We start from the raw sequence: 19893 nt of genomic DNA, 5'->3' as shown, positions 1-19893 counted from the left end.
AGAGACCAGACACGCTGGGGGCAGGGCACGGACACACGGCGCAGAGACCAGACACGCTCAGTGCATGGCATGGACACACAGTGCAGAGACCAGACACGCTGGTAAATGGCACAGACACACAGTGTACAGACCAGACACGCCGGGGGCAGGGCACAGACACACAGTGCAGAGACCGGACATGCTCGGGGCAGGGCACGGACATGCTTGGTGCAGGGCACAGACACACGGTGCAGGGACTGGACACACTCAGGTCATGGCACAGACACACGGTGCAGAGACCGGATTCGCTCGAGACACGGCACAGACACGCTCAGGTCATGGCATGGACACACGGTGCAGAGACCAGACACGCTCGGGTCATGGCACGGACACACCAGCGCTGTGGCAGAGCCGGCCGGGGCTCAGCTCTCCCCTGGGATCTATGGGGCAGCTCAATCCCCCAGTGGAGCTTTTTCTGGCTGTTTCCTCCCCGAGGTTCCTCGTTCAGCTTGGCCCATTCCCTGGCAGGGGGCGGACCCCTCCCCTCCCCTCCCCGTCCCAGCCCCCTGTGCCGCCTCCCCGGCCCGATCTGGGGCCCGGCCTCTGCCCTTCCAGCCTCCTTCCCCTGCCTGCTCCAGCGGGGACCCGCCCTGCTCCCGGCCCAGCCCCCTGCCCCCACCGCTGGACCCTCCCAGCTCACCTGGGGGTGGAGCAGCGAAGAGGTGGGTACGTGGGAGGTCAGATGAGTGGGGGCATGAAGGGGACGGGGGGGTGAGAGCAGTGGGGGGCTGGAGGGGTGGGGTCAGAGGAGGGGGGTCAGAGCAGTGGGTTTCTGGAGGAGTTTTGGGGGGCTCAGAGCAGGGAGGGGCTGGAGAGGATGTGGGGGGTCAGAGCAGTGGGGGGCTGGAGATTTGGGGGGTCAGAGCAGTGGGGGGCTGGAGGAGATTTGAGGGGAGCACTGTGGGGGGCCCCATGCTCTGCAGGGCCCGGCCGGGTGGGTGAAGCTCTGCCCAGGGCTGGTCTCCAAACTGGCCGTTTCCTGGACCCCTGGCTGACGGTGACCCCAGAGCAGAGCCCATGGGGGCTGGGCCCCTCCCCCACAGTGACACTCCTGGGGGGGGAGGTGAGTGACGCTGTCTGGGCCCTGACCCCTTTCATGACCCCGTCCCTGCTATCCCCCAGCTGCTCCTCCAGGCCCAGGGAGGCTCTGGGGTTCCCCTTCCCCAGGGCTCCCCCTCCAGGGGACAGAGACTAGAACTCCCCTGCCCTCCCAGTCTCCCCCCAGCTGTGGGGTGGGGGGCTTGACGCAGGCTGGGAGTCTGTGTTGGTGGGTAGGGGGTTGGTGGGCCAGGCTCTGTGGGGGGGTTGGCGTGGATGGGGGGTCTGTGTGGTTGGGGATGGTTGACGTGGACGGGGGGGGGGGGTGTCTGTGGGTCAGGGGTTGGCCTGGCTGGGGGTCTGTGGAGGGGGGTTGGCATGGACAGGGGGTTGTTTGTGGGGGGGTTGACATGGGCGGTGGGATCTGTGTGTTGGGGGTAGGGTGTTGGTGTGGGGGAGTTGACATGGGTGGGGGGCTGTTTGGTGGGGGGTTGGCCCCACCGGGGAGGGGGGCAGGGCTGAGTCTTTGTGGCTGAAGTTGGGAATTGACCAGCCGGGTGAATGAAGTGGCCCCGATCCTGAGGGCCCCACCATCTCCGAAGCCCAGTAGCCCGGGCTGCCGAGTGGAGCCGTGGGGGCTGCGGGTCGGGACTGAGGGGCACCGGCAGAGCTGGGGGTGTCTCTAGACTGGGGGAGACGGACGGGGGTGGGGCCCAAGCTGGGAAGCTTTCCAGTGGCTTCAGCCCTGCTGCCCGAGGCCCTTTGAGCCCAGGGGAAGGAGCCGCCCAGTGGTGCTAACCAGGTGCTAACTGGGCTGTGACCCACACCCCGTGGGGCTGGGCCCTGCCATTGTCCAGAGGGTCATGGCCCCTGGGCTCCCTCTGCCTGCAGCCAGCCCCAGAGCAGCTCTGCCCCAGCTCAGCCAGGTCCCAGCCCAGGGGCCAGCAGGACCCACAGGTGAGGGGCTGCAGCCAGGTGCTGGCTGTTTGCAAAGGGGGTGGGGGCTGGAATCCCGTGAAGCTTCCTGGCCTGTCTGAGGGTCACTGCAGATCCAGCCCCAGAGCCTCGGGGGTCTCCAGAGTGTGAGCTGGAGGGGAAAGAGATCACCCCCCCCCCCCCCCCCCCGGCAGGCTGAGAGTTGAGCTGCCCCTTTAGACACTGGGCAAATCCTGGCCTGGGCTGCAGGGGCTGTGGGTTGAGACTGGGGGGCACCGGCAGAACTTGGGGGGGGGGGCAGGGCTGGGCTAGCAGGGGCTGCAGGTCAGGAGTGAGGGGCACCAGCTGGGGGGGAGCCCAGGGCTGCATTCCCTGGCTCTGCCCCATGCCATGCCCGCCACAGGGGCTTGTTCAGCAGTTTCCCCCTTGCAGAGCCGGGCTGGGCGGAGCGAGGCCTCTAGAGCTGCTGCCAGGACTCAGGAGTGTGGGGGTCTCGTCCCGCGGGGGCAGGATGCTGTTTGAGGAGCTCGACCCCCGGCATGGCCTGTGGGACGAGGACGGCGACAGCGGCGAGTCGGAGGAGGAAGAGGCCTTGGAGTCGGACTGGGCAGAGGACAGGGGCTGGTGAGAGCTGGGTCTGGAGGAGATGGGGGGGGGGCTGGGGGCAGTAGGATGGGGCCTGAGGCGGGGGGGGGCTGGGGCAGTAGGATGGGGCCTGAGGGGGGGGCTGGGGGCAGTAGGATGGGGCCTGAGGGGGGGGGCTGGGGCAGTAGGGTGGGGGCTGGGGGCTGCGGGGGTGGGGGTGGGGGCAGTAGGATGGGGGCTGCAGGGGGCAGTAGGATGTGGGCTGTGGGGGGGCTGGGGGCAGATGGTCCATCAAGCTGAGCAGGTCTCTTCTCCCACCCACAGGCTGCAGGAGGAGCCCAGGGTGGGTCACGGCCTCCCCTATCTGTGTAACAAGTCTACGAGGCCTCTGCCATGTCGCCGGCAGCTCTTCTCCCCGTGCAGGCCCTGGCCCCACGACCCTGCCCCGGGCCAGGGCTCGCTCCCCTGCTGGGCAGGTAGGCTGGCAGCAGGGGGCGTCGGGGTTCATAGATACCAGGCAGGTGGGGCTCATCTCATCCGGTCCATGTCTGTGCTGGGGGGAGCGGAGTGGGGGGCACAGTAGGGGTCATGGTGCTGTGGGGAGCAGGGTGGGGGACACAGTAGGGGTCATGGTGCTGCAGGGTGGGGGGCTCAGTAGGGGTCAGGGTGCTGCGGGGAGGAGGGTGGGGGGCACAGTAGGGGTCATGGTGCTGTGGGGAGCAGGGTGGGGGCTCAGTAGGGGTCAGGGTGCTGCGGGGAGCAGGGTGGGGGGCTCAGTAGGGGTCAGGGTGCTTCGGGGAGCAGGGTGGGGGGCTCGGTAGGGGGCGCTCTCCCCTCGCAGTCAGTGCTGGCCCCAGTGCAGCACTAGAGGGAGCTATGCAGTGGGGTGGGGGGCTCTCCCCGCAGACCCATCATTGACTCCAGGGTTAGGTGAGAGACCCCCTGTATAAACGATTGCCAGCCTCCACCCCAGAGGCAGCCGCATCCCAGCGCTGGGCTAGAACTGCCAGGCCAGGGAAGTGATCTGTACCGATGGGTATTTATCAGGTTCCTGAGCACCCACTGGCACTCATGGGAATCCCCCCTGTTTCAAGGGCACCTTTCTGGAGCTGGGCTGAACCGTGAGCCGACAGGCACCGATCTCGGGGCTCACCCAGCTGCGCTGTCACGGCTGGCACCAAACCCGACAGTGTCTGCGAACCCGGCTGCCTACGAGAGCTCCTGGGAGCCTGGGACGGTAACGGGGGCTCTGTGGATAAGGGAGAGTCAGAAACAGGGTCTGCAGCCTCCTGGGCCCAGCAGGGGCTGCGGGTCGGGAGTGAGGGGCACCGGCAGAGCTGGGGGGTGGGGAGCCCAGGGCTGGGACAGCAGGGGGCTGCAGATCAGGAGTGAGGGACACCGCAGAGTGGTGGGGGTAGCCCAGGGGTGGGGCAGGACGGGGCTGTGGATTGGAGTGAGGGGCACTGTCAAAGCTGGGAGGGGAGCCCAGGGCTGGGCTGACAGGGGGCTGTGGGTCGGGAGTGAGGGGCACCGGCAGAGCTGGGGGGGGGGGGGAGCCCAGGTTTGGGACATCAGGGGCTGTGGGTCGGGAGTGAGGGGCACTGGCAGAGCTGGGGGGCGGGGCTGGGGGACGGACAGGCCTGGTCTAGCAGGGGCTGTGGGTCGGGAGTGAGGGGCACCGGCAGAGCTGGGGGGCGGGGCGGGGGGATGGACAGGCCTGGTCTAGCAGGGGCTGTGGGTCGGGAGTGAGGGGCACCGGCAGAGCTGGGGGGTGGGGCAGGGGGACGGACAGGCCTGGTCTAGCAGAGGCTGTGGGTCGGGAGTGAGGGGCACTGGCAGAACTGGGGGGGGGGGGAGACCAGGTTTGGGACATCAGGGGCTGTGGGTCGGGAGTGAGGGGCAGAGCTGGGGGGCTGCTTGTCCTGAGCTCTCTGCTCTCCCCTCTGCAGGGTCACTCGCTCTCCACCCGGACGCTCTCCCATCCCTCCTTCTACCCCTACTACGTGGCTTTGTCTCGCTCCACACCAGGGACCCATCCAGTGCCCCACGGGGACCGGCCCCAGGGCTCTGGCCTGCAGGGGGGCCCAGCTATTGAATCAGGTAGGAGGCCAAGTGGGGTCTGCGGGGGGAAGGGAATCTCCCTCTCTGTGGCTGCTTCAGCCCTGGGCCCTGTGGGGAAGGGCAGGGGTCTGCGACGGAGGGGGAGACATCCTCCCCCCGCCCACAATCTCACCTTCCCCCTCTCTCTGCTCCAGGTCTCCTGCTTCCCATTAGTTCCAGTGAATTCTTCTACACGGATCCCCTGATGCCCCCAGGGCACCGAGTCTACAACTACCTCGCCCGCCCCTCCCAGCAGGTACAGTGCCCCCAGGGGGCGGCCGGGCACAGCAGGTGGGTCCCCTCTCCCCAGTGTTGGCCAAAAATGGTGGCTTGGATGTCTTAAGACCCCATCATATCATGTGGCAGGCAGTTCCGCAGGTTAACCGTATGTATTATCCTGCCTCAAAGGTTACACAGGGTTAAACCCCAATAACAGCAGGTGGCTGGGACTTCCCCTGCTGCAATGAGTTCCACAGGTTAGTATCACGCAGCAGGCACTTCTGCAGCTTAACTGCAATAGTAGACTGCTCACGTGGCTCCCATGGGTTAAATTCCATTACTGGTAATGTGGGAGGGAGTTCCACAGGTTAACCCTACTAATAGCTTCTGCTAGAGTGCCTCAGGGGTGTCGGTAGTTAACCCTCCCCACCATATCATGTGGCAGGGAGTTCCACAGGTTAACCCTACTACTAACTTCTGCTAGAGTGCCTCAGGGGTGTCGGTAGTTAACCCTCCCCACCATATCATGTGGCAGGGAGTTCCACAGGTTAACCCTACTACTAACTTCTGCTAGAGTGCCTCAGGGGTGTCGGTAGTTAACCCTCCTCACAATATCATGTGGCAGGTAACTCCCCCCCCCCCCCCCCCAATATCATGTGCAGGTAACTTCCCCCCTCACCCAGGTAAATAACCTCCCTCTTGTCTGTTCCCTCCAGGTCTGTCAGAGTCTCCGTCTCAGCACCCCCGACCCCATCATGTCTGTCCGTGAGGCCTCTCCTCCTCCCTGCCCGCTGCCCCCCAGTGGCATGAAGTGGCTCTCGCAGGCAGAGTACAACGCAGTCAGCGCCCTGCTGGAGCTGCCGTATGAGGAGCCGGCCTGCAGCCCCGGGGAGGGCTCGCCTGGGACCCAGCTCCTCCTGTCAGCCGTGGAACCGGAGTATGACCGGGTGCTCACCCAGGAGGCCGCCAATGCCCTGCTCAGCCTGCACAGCTCCCCAGACACACTGGGGGAGCTCCTGCGGGGCACTGAACCCCCAGCGCTTCCCCATGGCCTTGGGTCTGGCATGCTAGGGGCCTTCTTCCCCCATGGGGCTGCAGGGGAAGCAGCACTTTAATTCTCACACCCCCTTTCTCCAGTGATGGGCAGTTCCAAAGGTCAGGGCTGCCAGTAACGCGGCGGGGAGTCCCGAAGGCCGTTCCTCCCACTGATGACCTACCTCAGGGTTTTTTATGGACGTTAAACCCGAGCTGCATCATGTAGCAGGGAGTTCCACTGGCTAAGTTCCAGTTGCCTCCTCAGCGAGTTTTCCACAGGCTAAAATGCAGCCTAATATCCAGTGGCAGGGAATTCAGCAGGTTATCCTGCCTATTTGCCTGCCCAATGGTCTGTCCAAGGTTTACAGCCCGGTCAAATATCATGTAGCAGGAGCTTCCCAAGACCATGTGGCAGGAAGTCTCCCAGACCATCAGCCTGCCTTTGGGAGTTTTCTGTGGGTTAATCCCAGTCACGCATCCTTTGGCAGGGAGTCCCACAGGTTACCCCTTGATTGCCTGTTTCAGGAATTAAATCCCTGACATAATATCCTTGGGTACCTCAGTGTAACTCTGCTACCATCCTAAAGCAGGAGTCCTGCTGGTTCACCATACCATGGGTTAAACCTGTGGCAGGGAGTTCCACAGGTAAACCCAGCTGACAACCTGGCAAAGGGCTTTTTCAACAGGCCCATGCTGCTGTTACCCTGCGGCAGGTAGTTCTACGGGTTGACCCCAGTAACACACCCGCCGGGTGTCATTTGGCCGTGTGGGGAAGAGCCAGGTTTGAGAAGGTAAAGGGACAATTTTGAGCCTCTTTGCTGTGGAACGGTGTTGTCCCGTGTGGAGTTATTTGTAACTTTTTCCGTTCCGTTTCTTTAATGTTAATAAATGAGAATCCCAGAGGGACAGAAAACCCAGTTTGTGGGTTAGAAAACAATGTGCTATATCTTTAAATCCAGTTTGAGCCGGCCCCAGGGTGGGGGACTAGCTGGCTCGGGGGGGCAGGGAATGGGACATGGGGCATTTCCCCTCTAGGGGCATCGGCTCCCCTCTGGCCTCAGGGTGGGGGCCTGGCTGGCTCGGGAGGCTCAGAGGATCTCGCCCAGTTAGCAGCCTCCCCTCCCTGCTGCCCTGAAGTGTCACAATCCTCAATGCTGGGGGTGAGGGGAATTCCACATTTTCTTCCTGACCCCTGTGGTGGGTCCTGGAGCATGAGGGTGAATCCCCCCTCCCCCGCTACAAGGACTCAGGGACAGGGCTCCACATCCCAAAGCTCTTTATTGCAGTCAGTCACGAAGGAGGGGGGGCATCCAGCCAGCTCCCAGCTCGGGGTCCTGGCTGGCTCAGGGATCCTTGTCAACACTGGGCAGGTCGCCGCCTCTCCCGGCACTGTAGCCTCCTCCCCATCTTCTCCATCACGGCGTCCAGAAGGTGCAACACATCAGCCAGCGCAGCATTGCCGGAGCCCGTGGGGCCGTGTCCATCTGCCCTGGGTGTGACCTGGGGCTGGGGAGGAGACAAAAACGGGGGGAAGGGGGCTGTGGATCAGCCCCTGCAGCGTCCCGATCCCTGGGATTGAACCTCTATGCGGAGGGCAGATGCACAGCTTAACCCCACTGGCAAAGAGGCTGAGCCCTGTCCGATCCCAGTATTATCATGTGGTGGGTAGTCCCACAGGCTAACCCCAATAGTAAACTAACAGCAGGGAGTTTGGACTATCATTGTGGCACCCCTGTCACCCCATTCCCCCTCCCCTTGGGCACTAAATGCCCCCACTTCTCAACAGGCCACAGGCATGTACTCCAGGCTGGCAACACGGAATTCCCTGTGTTAATTCCTTTTATAAGCCAGTAGCAGGGTGCCCCAAATATATCCCCCAGCCAGGACTTCCATTTAGCCATACTAATAGCCCAGTGGCAGGGAGTTTTGCAGGTTAACCACCCCACTAACCCTCTGCCAGGTAGTCCCACAGGTTAACCCCACTAATTACCAAGTGGTAGGCAGCCATGTGGGAGAAACCCTCTAATGGCAGGGAGTCCCACAGATTAACCCCCTAATAACCCACTGGCAGGGAGTCCCACAGGTTAACCCCCTAATAACCCACTGGCAGGGAGTCCCACGGGTCAACTCCACTAATGACCAAGTTTAAGGCCCAGCAGGTCTCAAAGGCAGGTCTCCAGGCACCTCCGTGCTGCCACCCAATGGCAGCTGTAACCAGGTCGTGCTCCATTACCCATGACCCGTTACAGACACTGACCATGGGAAGTCCCGCCTGCCTGAAGGGGTCTGACAGGCAGCAGTCTTGTGGCTCCTGATTGGCTCCCTGTCCTATATACCCCCAAGGCGGGTTCCAGAAAGGGTGAAGGGACCAGTGTGGGTCTTCTGTAGCCACCACCACCGTCCCGGCTCCTGAACTGGCTTTGACCGCGTTTCCTGACCCGGACCCTAAAACCTGACTCGAACTCTGACCCTTGGTATCGACCCCGGCCTGGAACCTGCCTACGACTCCGCTGCTACTCCCGGCCTCAAGTTGGAGCCTGCAGCCCTTGTCAGGATGCTAACACCAGGTGGCAGGGAGTCCAGCAGGAGAACCTCTACAGGAGGCCAGTGACAGGAAGTCCCACAGCTTAACCGAGTACTATCAGACCACGGGCAGGGAGTCTTGTAGGCTAATCCTACTAATAATCCAGTGGCAGGGAGTCCCAGAGAGAACACCTCAACTAACAACCCAGTGGCAGGGAGTTCCACAGGATACACCCCACTAACAATCCAGTGGTGGGGAGTCCCATGGGCTCACCCAATTAAACCCCATCCCTGACTTACTTTCTCTGGAGAGTGGCCCCATCGGGGGAGCAGGATTGTGATGGTCAGTGCACCCAGTACCAGGGCGAGGGCCAGGGACCAATAGGCCAGCCCAGGCCAGCCCAGGGCCCCTGCTGCGATCCCCAGGGATGGCTGGGATTGCACAGGGGTCTCTCCTGGGGCTGGCTCCATCCCCACTTGGTACCACATGGGACGCTGCCCATTGGTCCCGCCCCATAGACCCCACCACTGCACACTCAGCAGCAGGCAGAGCTCCCTGTGGCCCATGGCTCAGCCGCCCACACCTGGGACCAAGACCTGGAGTGTCGGTTCCGAGCCAGGTTCTGGAACCTCCAGTTGCTCAGTGATGCGCAAATAGCAGTGACCTCTACGGCAACGGGGGTCGGGATTGAGGGACACGGGGGATGGGGAGCCCAGGGCTGGGCTAGCAGGGGGCTGCGGGTTGGGATTGAGGGGCACCGGGGGATGGGGAGCTTCCACTTTGGTCAGTCTGACAGGCTCATCTTTACAAACTTCACATCACCCACCAAAAATCTACCAGTTCCCTCCTCCGTTAGGGGTTTAACCCAGTGGTGAGCTGCAGCCGGTTCGCACCGGTTCGCGGGAACCGGTTGTTAAATTTAGAAACCCTTTTAGAACCAGTTGTAAAGGGCTTTTAAATTTAACAAAGGCTCCGCCTGCAGCAGCTCCCTGTCCTGCCCCCGGCCCCGGCTCACCTGGCTCCAGCTTTGCCTCCTCCTCTGAAGGCTTCCCACCTATCAGCTGTTAGCGCGGGAAGCCTGGGAGGGCTGAGAAGGAAGCAGCAGCTTCCTGCAGGTGAGCTGGAGAGGGGAGGCACAAGGAGGGCTCTAGGCGCTGGGCATCCCCGGCCCCCTCCGGGCCGGCCCCCAACCCCGACTCTGGCCGGGCGGCGCAGCTTCGGGCCGGCCCCCGGCTCTGACCCTGACCCCGACCCCGGCCCCGACTCTGGGCGGCGCGGTTCTGGGCCGGCCCCCGGCTCTGACCTGGACTCGGACCCCGGCTCCGGCCGGGCGGCGCGGCTCCAGGCCGGACCCCGACGCCGACCCGGACCCCGGCTCCGGCCGGGCGGCGCGGCTCCGGGCCGGACCCCGACGCCAACCCGGACCTCGGCTCCGGCCAGGCGGCGCGGCTCTGGGCCAGACCCTGACGCCGACCCGGACCCCGACTGCAGCCCAGCACCCGTGGCTCCCAGTCCTGACTCTGGGTGGCACGACCCCCATCTTCAGGCAGCGCGGTAAGGGGGACAGGGAGCAGGGAGAGGGTGTTGGATAGAGGGCGGGGGTGGATTAGGGTCGAGACTGGGGGCAGTCAGAGGGCAGGGAACAGGGGAATTGAATGGGGGCAAGGGTCCTGGTGGGGGCAGTCAGGAAGGAGCAGGGGTTGGATGGGGCAGTGGGAGGCAGTCAGGGGCAGGGGTTCCAGGGGCAGTCGGGACAGAGAGAAGGGGTGGTAGGATGGGGCAGGGGTGCCGGGGGGCCATCAGGAATAAGAGGAGGGGTTGGATGGAGTGGCAGGGGGCAGTTAAGGGACAGGGAAGGAGGGTGGAAAGGGCAGGAGTCCTGGGGGCGGCGGGGCGGTCACGACCCCCTCCTGGGGTGAGGAGGAGGGAACCGGTTGTTAATATTTTGGCAGCTCATCACTGGTTTAACCTGGTTAAACAGAGACAACTGCTCAGAGCCATACGCTCCCCCCGCCCACCCGCACACCCTTTCACAAACCTCCCTGGTAGTTACAGATAACACAGCACGTTCCCATTCATAACTTGGCTGAACAAAGCTTTAATGTCATTCCCAGTACAAAGATCTGTAGGCAACAACATCCTTACCCCAGCTATAACAGGGGTTCTCAAACTGGGGGTCGGGACCCCTCAGGGGGTCTCGAGGTTATTACATGGGGGGTCAGGAGCTGTCAGCCTCCACCCCAAACTCTGCTTTGCATCCTGCATTTATAATGGTGTTAAATATATCAAAAAGTGTTTTTAATTTATGGGGGGTGGGGGTCGCGCACAGAGGCTTGCTGTGTGAAAGGAGTCACCAGTACAAAAGTTTGAGAACCCCTGAGCTCTGGAACTGCTCCCTGCGAAGCCAGGCAGGCCTCTGGGGGAGCCTCCTCTCTCGGAGCAGACTGTCTCCAGGGCAAGAACCTCACACAGCTTCGACCTTCTGGGTCTGACCTCGGACCATTCAGCATCCCCTGCCCCACTCTGTGCTTCCCACAGTGAGTCCGCCCGGGTGTGGCTCCTGGGGAAGCCAGAGGGCCCTGCACCCCAACTCTGCAGTCAGACGCGACTCTCAGCCAGTCGGTAAAACAGGTTTATTAGTCGACAGGGACACAGCGTAGAGCAGAGCTTGTGAGCACAGAAATCAGTGACTTTCAGCCAAGTCCATCTTGGGGAGTCCTGGGCCAGAAGCCCTGGACTCCCTCACTTCCAGTCCCCCTCCCAGCTTCCAGCGACCGGACCCCCCGTCCCCATTGCTCCTCCTCCTTGTCTTTGTCTCAGGCAAAGAGTCGCCTGCTCATCCCCTCATTGCATCCCCCTCCTGGGTCTCAGGTTGTGAAGGGCACAGGCCATAGCATACAGGTCTGTCGCATCTTACGCTGGGGTTACGTTCCGCAGTCAGCGTGTAAAGCGAAAATCGCGTATAGTCAAAATCACATTGAGTGGAATGGCGGGCGGAATCGCCCGCACTACAGAAACAGTAGTTAAATTGTTATTTTTCTCTTTTTGTTTTGTTTTTTTCTTGTTTTTGCCGACCGCGTAAAGCTGAAATCGTGCATGTTAAATGCGCCGAAGATGCGACAGACCTGTATGTGCAGCCTCACCGGCCCCAGAGGTCTCAGGCAGTCACACAGCCCTATTCCCACCACTGAGGCATTGGTGCAGCACACAGGGAAACTGAGGCACACACACTATTCATGCAAAACAGTAAAACTCACATAGGCTCAACAGTAAGAGTCACATACACCATAACAAGGGGAAACCCCCACTTGGTCCCACCATTCCGTTCAAGGTGGGTTCTGGCTGAAGGCAAACTCATAGAGGATCACAATATTCACACTCTCATCTGGTAAATGATCTTCCGCTCTGACAAGATCTGCTTCAACTAGAGTGATGTTAAAAGCTATAACTTGCCCTAAACACCTTTTCCCATTGATTTTCTGTTACAACCCCCATACATCGCATTGGCACAATGTATGGGGTTGTCTCCTTCAGAGCTTATGGCAACAGCCTTTACATAAAAGGTGGCAGCACTGGGGGATATTTGGTTACCTTCTTTCTGAGCAAAGTTCTTTAGCAGATTTTTTAGTTAACACCTGGACTAGCTACTGCCTCAGCTATGGAGTAAATTCTTCCAAACCCTGGGGATTCATAGAAATAATGAACCAACATGACAAAGAAACTTTAATAACAAAAGGGATAACACACATTGAGCTCAAAGACAAGGGTTGCGGGATCCTTTAAAGAAAAGAACAAGAACGTTCATGTTTAGCTGGTAATTTATAGTCCGTCGTGAGACCCAAAACCAGAAATATGTCACCCAAGGAAATTCCAAGCTTTCCCAATTACTACCTGTCATGAACAGACAGTTAAGGGTTAATGCCTCTTTTACCTGTAAAGGGTTAAGAAGTTCACCTAGCCAAGCCAACACCTGACTAGAGGAACCAATGGGGGAACAGGATGTTTCACAAGGAAGGAGGGAAGTTCCCTTTGTCTAGTTCAGTTTCAGTTTTGGCCGGAGTGGAAAAGTTCAAGGAATCAGCCTCTTATCAGAGTAGTGAGTATTAGAAAAGAAATAAATAGGTTTATGTTTATTTTCCTTTGTGACTTTGCCTTTTTGCATTAGAGGGATAATCAAATTGGGGATTCTTTTGTGTACTAAGGTTTTGCCCAGGGGAACATCCTTTGTGTTTTTGGGATCTGTTGTCTGTGAGATCAGCTTGTATGCTGTCTCCCAGAGGTTTTTCTTTTACCTTTCTTTTCTTTAATTAAAAGCCTTTTTTTTAAAGAACCTGATTGATTTTTCCTTGTTTTTAGATCCAAGGGGATTGGATCTGGACTCACCAGGTGGGGGAAAGGGGGGGGTGATGAGTAATTCTTCCTTGTTTTAAGATCCAAGGGGTTTGGATCGGTGTTCACCAGGGAATTGGTGGAATCTCCTCTCAGGGCTACCCAGGGAGGGAAAGGTTTTTGGGGGGAGACAGTTTTCCAAATGACTCATGAGCAGCTGTTCTAAATGATTTAGGTGGTGGCAGCAACCAGATCTAAGCTGGTAATTAAGCTTAGGGGTTCTCATGCTATGACACTACCCACAGTCAAAGCTGCCAAGAGCGGGTTCGGGCCCCGGTGAAAAAATTTTTCCGGCCCCCGCAGCAAGGGCGGACCGGCTAAACAGGGCTGACGAAGCTGGGGAAGCCGGTTCCCGGGCCCCATTCCAGATCGTTGGGTCCCGGTAATTTGTACTGGCTTCCCCCCATCCTCGTCGGCCCTGCCCATAGCGGGACAAATCTGGAGCAATCCTAAAGAGGGACAGGATCAGGACAGCAGTTTGCAAAAAAACCACTGAACCCCCTTTCCCAGCTCCAACGTCAGCAGAGATTTCAGGGTATTTTAGTGTAATTTACTGATTTACAGAAAGTTCCTGAGTCCTGTTTCCTTGAACAGAGCTGGTCACACCCCTGAAGAACACAGTTATACTGATCTGATTTCCTAGCAGAGACCTGACCTATGTACCTTTGTGGATTGAGGCCAGAAGCGCTGTGCCGAGTCTTCATTCATTCACTCTGATTGAAGGTTTCGTGTGCCAGTCATACATTTTAATGTTTTTAGAAAGTCTCTTCCTATAAGTCTATAATATAGAACTAAACTATTGTTGTATGTAAAGTAAATAAGGTTTTTAAAATGTTTAAGAAGCTTCATTTAAAATTAAATTAAAATGCAGAGTCCCCCAGGATGGGTGGCCAGGACCCGGGCATGCGAGTGCCACTGAAAATCAGCTCGTGTGCCGCCTTTGGCACGTGTGCCATAGGTTGCCTACCTCTGATCTAGGCTAAATTGCCCATGGGCGAGTCCCTCTTGAAGAGGCCTTAGCTAAAGCACCAAGAAGTCTCTCTTGGGTTTCTCTCGGACTCTGCTTAAAATACTGTTTTCTTTTCCCGTGTCAGCCTCTGGACTTTTTACCTTGAGGAACTTTCAATGCAAAGCTGCTCATCTTGGATCCATGAGCTCCAAAGATGGCCTGCTCGTTACCCAGCTTTCTGTGCAGCTGCTCTGCAACGGAAAGAAAACTCAGAAACGATTTGATTGCTCAGGGGGGAAAAGGAAGCTTTACCGCACACAGCGTGCTTTAACACCCAGTGCCCTGAATGACTGTCCGTGCAGCTCCTGCATGGAGTAACTGGAACTCTGCACTGGGGCAGTTTCATGGAGAGTGCTTATACATCGGCGACTCACCCCTAGACATCAGCACCTCTTGTTATAGCCATTTGGCAGATGGAAGAGGGAATTTAACATCATTTTTCCAACCTTTGAGTTTTGGGTAGTTAAACTGTCATGTTCAGGAAGGGCAGTGACCAGCTTGGCAGTGTTTTGTGGCCACAACTTTAGCAAAGCTTTTTCTTTAAGGACAGCACAAGCCCTAGAGAGTAGAAGAAATACATCGCCTAGTAATGCCCACACTCCCATCGTATGAACGTTCAGGCTTTTTCCTAGAAGTGTTTTGGTCGGTGAGGAATCGAAAGCCCTGGTTCTACCCAAGCAGGTCTCAACAAGACAACAACAGCACATCAAAACGAGAACGCTAAGCAGAAAATAACTTTACATTGATTGAAAATTGTTTATTATAAATGTGAGGACATCGTCTACTTAGGCCTGATTATTTAATAATCAGAAAAGGAACCAGGGACCCAATCTGTGCAACGTGTTATTTGTAAAGACTTTTAAATGGCTCCATTTTTGATGAACTATTGCGTTACATGAATGACACTGTCACTTTCAACTGCATTATTAAACTCCCGGTCACCCTCCTCTCTGTCTGTCATTTCCTGCTCCCTTCGCCTTCATTCCACCATGCCTGGGTCCCTATCTATCAGAGTCTGACCCTAGAGGCTGCTAGAGTCCTCCTTGATCATAGAGGGGAATGAAAAACAGGCTATATAAGGCAAGGAAATTGCCTTTTCTATCTCAATCACGCCCTGTTCTCTATGGTTTGACAGTACAAAGATTGTAGCATTGAAGGTCACAGAGACGGCACGATAGTCCTCCGGGGTCATAGTGACTGGGGTGTGTGAGGCTAGAGGGAGTGAATACAACCAATTGGGGAAAAGGCCGGGGGGAAGCCCATGACAGCCAGGAAATTAAAAGGAAATAAACAAGCAATAAATATGCTTCATTTACAATAAGTAAAAGACTGAAAAGGAGCAGAGAGGGAATTTTCATAACCAGTCTCACCATCAGTAACATTTAAAAAAACTCCCTCTCCCCTCTCGCATTCTCTTTTCTTCTCCCTTTTCTTTCATTTGATTGGGTTTTACACACCATTTTCTCTGGCCCTTGTTTTCCACCCCTGTTTATTTCCCTGTGTTCCCCTCAGTCTCCTCTGTTCCCGATCACAGATCTCTCCAGCTCACATTGCCTGTTCTCTCCCCTGAGTTTATCTTCTCACCCAGTGATGAGCTGCCAAAATATTAACAACAGGTTCCCTCCTCCTCACCCCACGAGGGGGTTGTGGCCGCCCCCCCCCCGGGCCAATCCAACCCCCCGCGTTCTTTGATGCCCCCCTGGGACCGGCTGTGCCAGAGCCGGCGCCCGGGACCAGCCGCAGCCACAGCGCCGGGACCAGCACCAGAGCTGCAACCGCGGGGCCGGGCCCAGCACCGGCGCCCGGGATCGGCCAGGCCGGAGCCAGCACTGGCGCCCGGGACCGGCCGGAGCCGCAGCGCCAGGACCAGCGCCAGTGTCACGGGGCCCGAGCCGGGATGGAGCTGCAACCGCGGGGGCCGGAACCAGCACCGGCACTGCGGGGGCCGGGCTGGAGCTGTGGAGCCGAAGCTGGGGGCGCTCGGTGGGGGCCGGGACCGGGCTGGGGCTGGGGGCGCTCGGCCGGGGGGGTGCCAGGCTGGAGGGAGCTGCGCTCTGGGACCAGGAGCTGTGCTGGAGGGAGCCGCTGAGCCGGTCGCACCTCCCCTCCCCCCGTCTCACGACTGCTTTGCTTTCACTCTTCACTTCAGCCTCCCTCCACCCTCCCAGTGCGTCTTTGTTTATTCACTTTATTTCTCTTTTCTCTTCCAGAAAACCCCAAACTCTTTCCCATCCTTGCATCTCTTTCCTTGAGGGGATGGAGGTCACACGCTTCAGTCACTGGGTCTCCTTCTCCCAGGCTCCCTGCTGGTGCGGTGCCTCCATCTTTTCCCCAAGGACCCAACCCCTAATTAATTAATTAACTCTGTGTCCCTGCCACCTCCACAGCTTCCTGTCCCCTGCCCAGCTATTAATTCTTTCTCCAGGCCCATCACTTCAGCCTCCTGCCTCTCCATCAGTTCTGACCCCGCTGCCCCCACATCTGCCCCTCAGGGCCCATCTGCTCCTCCTGCAGATCCAGGGGTTCTTCACCCCTCCCTCTTCCCATCCCGGGGGCTGCAGGGAGGGAGGGGAGGAGTTCCCAAGTGTCAGAGAGATGAGGTATCAGGGGTTGGGTAGACAGGACTCCTCCAGGGTCATAAAGATGAGTCAGGAAGCTAGATAGTTGAGAGTCCTCCAGGGTCATAGATACTGGGATGATGAAGCCCCCCCCCCTTTTGTTTTAAATTCTCAGGGGGCTACTCCCCTGATATCTCAGTGACACAATCTGACCCAGGGTCCCCAGGGTCCTCCTGGACCATAGAGGACAGTGACAAACAGCTGGTACAATCCATGGGGCAATGAGATTGATTTCTCTGTCTCAATCATTCCCTGATCTCTGTAGTTTGACAGTCCAGACTGAGACCCCAGGAGCCTGCAGGAACACTGGTGTCCTCCAGGGTCATGGAGACTAGTATGTGTGAGGCTAGAGAGGCTGATTTCAGTATTCAGTGGAATATTCCCCCTGTGTCTCAGAGATACAGTCTGAACTGGGTTTCCAACCCCACTGAGAGCCAGGGGCGGATTCTCTCCCCATTGAAAGATGCTGGTGGGAAAGTAAAGATCAGGGTCTCGTTATCAGCATCAAAAAATGTCACCTGCCCCCATTCATAGTCCAGTGAAACCTGGATCCTCCTGGGGACCCAGCTCAGGGGCAGGGGGGTCACAGGGGAGGTGAGAGCCTGGTACTGACCCCACCAGCACTGCTCCACTGCCCAGATCCTGCCCTCAGGGTTATAACTGACCCCTTCCTTCCTCTTCACAGACTCTCTGGCCACCCCCACAGCCCAGAATAATCCATCCCCCACCTCCACCTCCCAGGAGTGTCTCCCTGAGGTGAATCCCTCATAGCCCAGCACACAGGGATCAGAGTCAAATCTCTCAGGATTGCCGGACAGATCCTGCCATGTGTCTCCCCATCTCACACTTTTCCGATCCTCAGACAGGACGAGTTTGGGATGAGCCGTGTCTGGATCCAGAGTCACATTCGCTAGGAAGAGAGAGAGAGAGAATCAGAGCATTAGAAGCAGAGCTCAGCCCTGGAGGAGTCTGGGACCATGTCTGATGGTCCCCAGCAGACCCATTCTGACTGGGACATTCCAGGATCCCTGGAAGCTGCTTCTGTCCTGGGGACCTGAGACTGAGCAGAGATGTCACTGCCGTTCCTCAGCCGTATAACGGAAACCACTTCTGTACCTTCTACTTCCGTTTTAGAGGCTGCAGCTTTTAATTAGGGGGGTTCAGAGGAGGCAGGTACCAACTTGAAATCCCAGGGGGAAGCTCCCTCCTGTAAATGCATCCTCCACTCCCAGGCCAGGGAGCAAAGACAAACATGCAGGACTGGGAAGGGAGCCAATGAATCAAGGACAGTGAGTAGGAAGTGGCATTAGGTGGGGCAGCCCCTTTCCCTGCCCAGAGAGAAGAGAGGACTGGAACTGGTAGCATTAGACAAACACCATCTCCCCAATCCACAAAGCAGCTTCAATGAGAGAGACAAGTCCTGCCCAAAGGAAAGGTGGGATGCTGGAGAAGAGCCATGGGGTGAGTCTCTCCCCGAGGTGGAAAGGGGAAAAGGATATGACAGCCAGGAGGAGAGAGATCTCTCTACTGATCGCCCTGAATGTAATATTAGACAGACACGCCAATGTCAGTACAAACGACCAGGTCACAATTAAGGAGATTCGGGTGCTGGCCAATGAGAGTGAGTTTGGTTATTGGTGTGTGGGAAAGTTGTTTTCATGGGATTTTCAGTTAATCGAAGGAAAGTCTCCACCAGAGCTTTCCCTTTGGCTGAGCGACCAGAGAGCCCCCCTTCCATGCCCTAGCTCTGATGGCAAAGAGTCTGGAGGGGAAAAGGGTCGAAGAGATTAGGGTGCATGATCTCTGAGTTGTAACGCCATCCTAGGGAGCTGCCTCTCTGTCCTGAGTGAATCATAGAAGATTAGGGTTGGAAGAGACCTCAGGAGGTATCTAGTCCAACCCCCTGCTTGAAGCAGGACCAACCCCAACTAAATCATCCCAGCCAGGGCTTTGTCAAGTTGGACCTTAGAAACCTCTAAGGAAGGAGATTCCACCTTCTCCCTAGGGAACCCATTCCAGTGCTTCACCACCCTCCTAGTGAAATAGTGTTTCCTAATAGCCAACCTAGACCTGCCCCACTGCAACTTGAGACCATTACTCCTTGTTCTGTCATCTGCTACCACTGAGAACAGCCGAGCTCCATCTTCTTTGGAACCCCCCTTCAGGTAGTTGAAGGCTGCTATCAAATCCCCCTCACTTTCTCTTCTGTAGACTAAACAAGCCCAGTTCCCTCGGCTTCTCTTTGTAAGTCCTGTGCCTCAGACCCCTGATCATTTTCATTGCCCTCCAATGGACTCTCTCCAATTTGTCCACATCCTCTGTCACTAGGTTGCCTCCCCCATTCAGTAAGGGGCCCACACTTTCCCTGACCACCTTCTTGTTGCTAACATACCTGTAGAAACCCTTCTTGTTACCCTTCACATCCCTTGCTAGCTGCAACTCCAGTTGTGCCTTGGCCTTCCTGATTATACCCCTGCATGCTCTAGCAATATTTTATACTCCTCCCTAGTCATTTGTCCAAGTTTCCACTTATAAGCTTCCTTTTTGTGTTTAAGCTCACAGAAGATTTCACTGTTAAGCCAAGCTGGTCACCAGCCATATTTGCTATTCTTTCTGCACATTGGGATGGTTTGTTCCTGTGCCCTCAATAAGGCTTCTTTAAAATACAGCCAGCCCAGAGTATCTTGCCCATCCGTTCTCCAATGGAGTCAAAGTCTGCTTTCTTGAAGTCCAGGGTACGTATTTTGCTACTCTCCGTTCTTCCTTTTGTCAGGATCCTGAACTCGACCATCTCATGGTCACTTCCACCTAGGTTGCCACCCACTTCTACTTCCCCTACACATTCTCCCTTGTAAGCAGCAGGTCAAGAGGAGTGTGAAAGTAGAATGAATTATATTGTAAAAATAGAAAGGATTAAAGAAATGCTGTGTGTACCTTTAAGCAAAAGAGCTGAAATGCTGCAATCCAGGTGTCAGGAATGCAGACATTAAGGTAGAACAATTACTCCACTTAAGGGCGATTGGTGAAGTATTAGTCTTAGATCGATAAGAGTTAGTAAGGAAGTAGGAGATGCAGGCTGTGCCCCAGGTAAATTTTACTGTTTTGCTCTCTTTGTCCCTTTGTTTTGTTCCCGCCCTTTTATCTGTATAAATGAGATAGTTTGTGTCTTGCATGGTGCTCACATCATCTGGGTGTTATTAGCAGAGCGCTGTGCTAATAAAACAGAGTGGTCTGACAAACTGTGAGTCTTGAGTCTAACTTTGACATCCCCTACAACCATTTCTTCTATGAGGTCCTCACTATTCACCAAAACCAAATCTAAAATGGCATCCCCTCTTGTTGGGTCTTCAACTACTTGGTGAAGGAATCCATCAGCTATTGCATCCAGAAAAATCTGAGCC

General features: G+C 57.1%; 1 protein-coding gene across 1 annotated transcript; it reads left to right on the top strand.

Annotated features, from left to right (window-relative positions):
- The first annotated feature begins 590 nt into the window (after nt 1–590).
- SAP25 (Sin3A associated protein 25) lies at nt 591–6916 on the top strand. Its single transcript, XM_044991745.1, has 7 exons — nt 591–701; nt 2446–2637; nt 2923–3074; nt 3693–3835; nt 4548–4698; nt 4854–4954; nt 5634–6916. Exons 2-7 carry the CDS (start codon nt 2525–2527, stop codon nt 6030–6032), a joined length of 1059 nt encoding a protein of 352 aa, XP_044847680.1. The 5' UTR covers nt 591–701; nt 2446–2524; the 3' UTR covers nt 6033–6916.
- The last annotated feature ends 12977 nt before the right edge of the window (nt 6917–19893 follow it).

This window comes from Mauremys mutica, chromosome 17, assembly GCF_020497125.1.
Source record: "Mauremys mutica isolate MM-2020 ecotype Southern chromosome 17, ASM2049712v1, whole genome shotgun sequence".
Classification (NCBI taxonomy): domain Eukaryota; kingdom Metazoa; phylum Chordata; order Testudines; family Geoemydidae; genus Mauremys; species Mauremys mutica.
Note: the sequence above shows the minus strand (reverse complement) of the source record. Positions and strands in the feature narration are given on the sequence as shown.

What these genes read in the sequence shown, in the direction of transcription:
- SAP25 (XM_044991745.1), top strand. Translation starts at nt 2,525, where the DNA reads ATGCTGTTTGAGGAGCTCGACCCCCGGCATGGCCTGTGGGACGAGGAC. An exon ending in GCTCCTGGGAGCCTGGGACG is followed by an intron (nt 3,836 to 4,547) that starts GTAACGGGGGCT and finishes TCCCCTCTGCAG; the next exon opens with GGTCACTCGCTCTCCACCCG. An exon ending in TCGCCCGCCCCTCCCAGCAG is followed by an intron (nt 4,955 to 5,633) that starts GTACAGTGCCCC and finishes TGTTCCCTCCAG; the next exon opens with GTCTGTCAGAGTCTCCGTCT.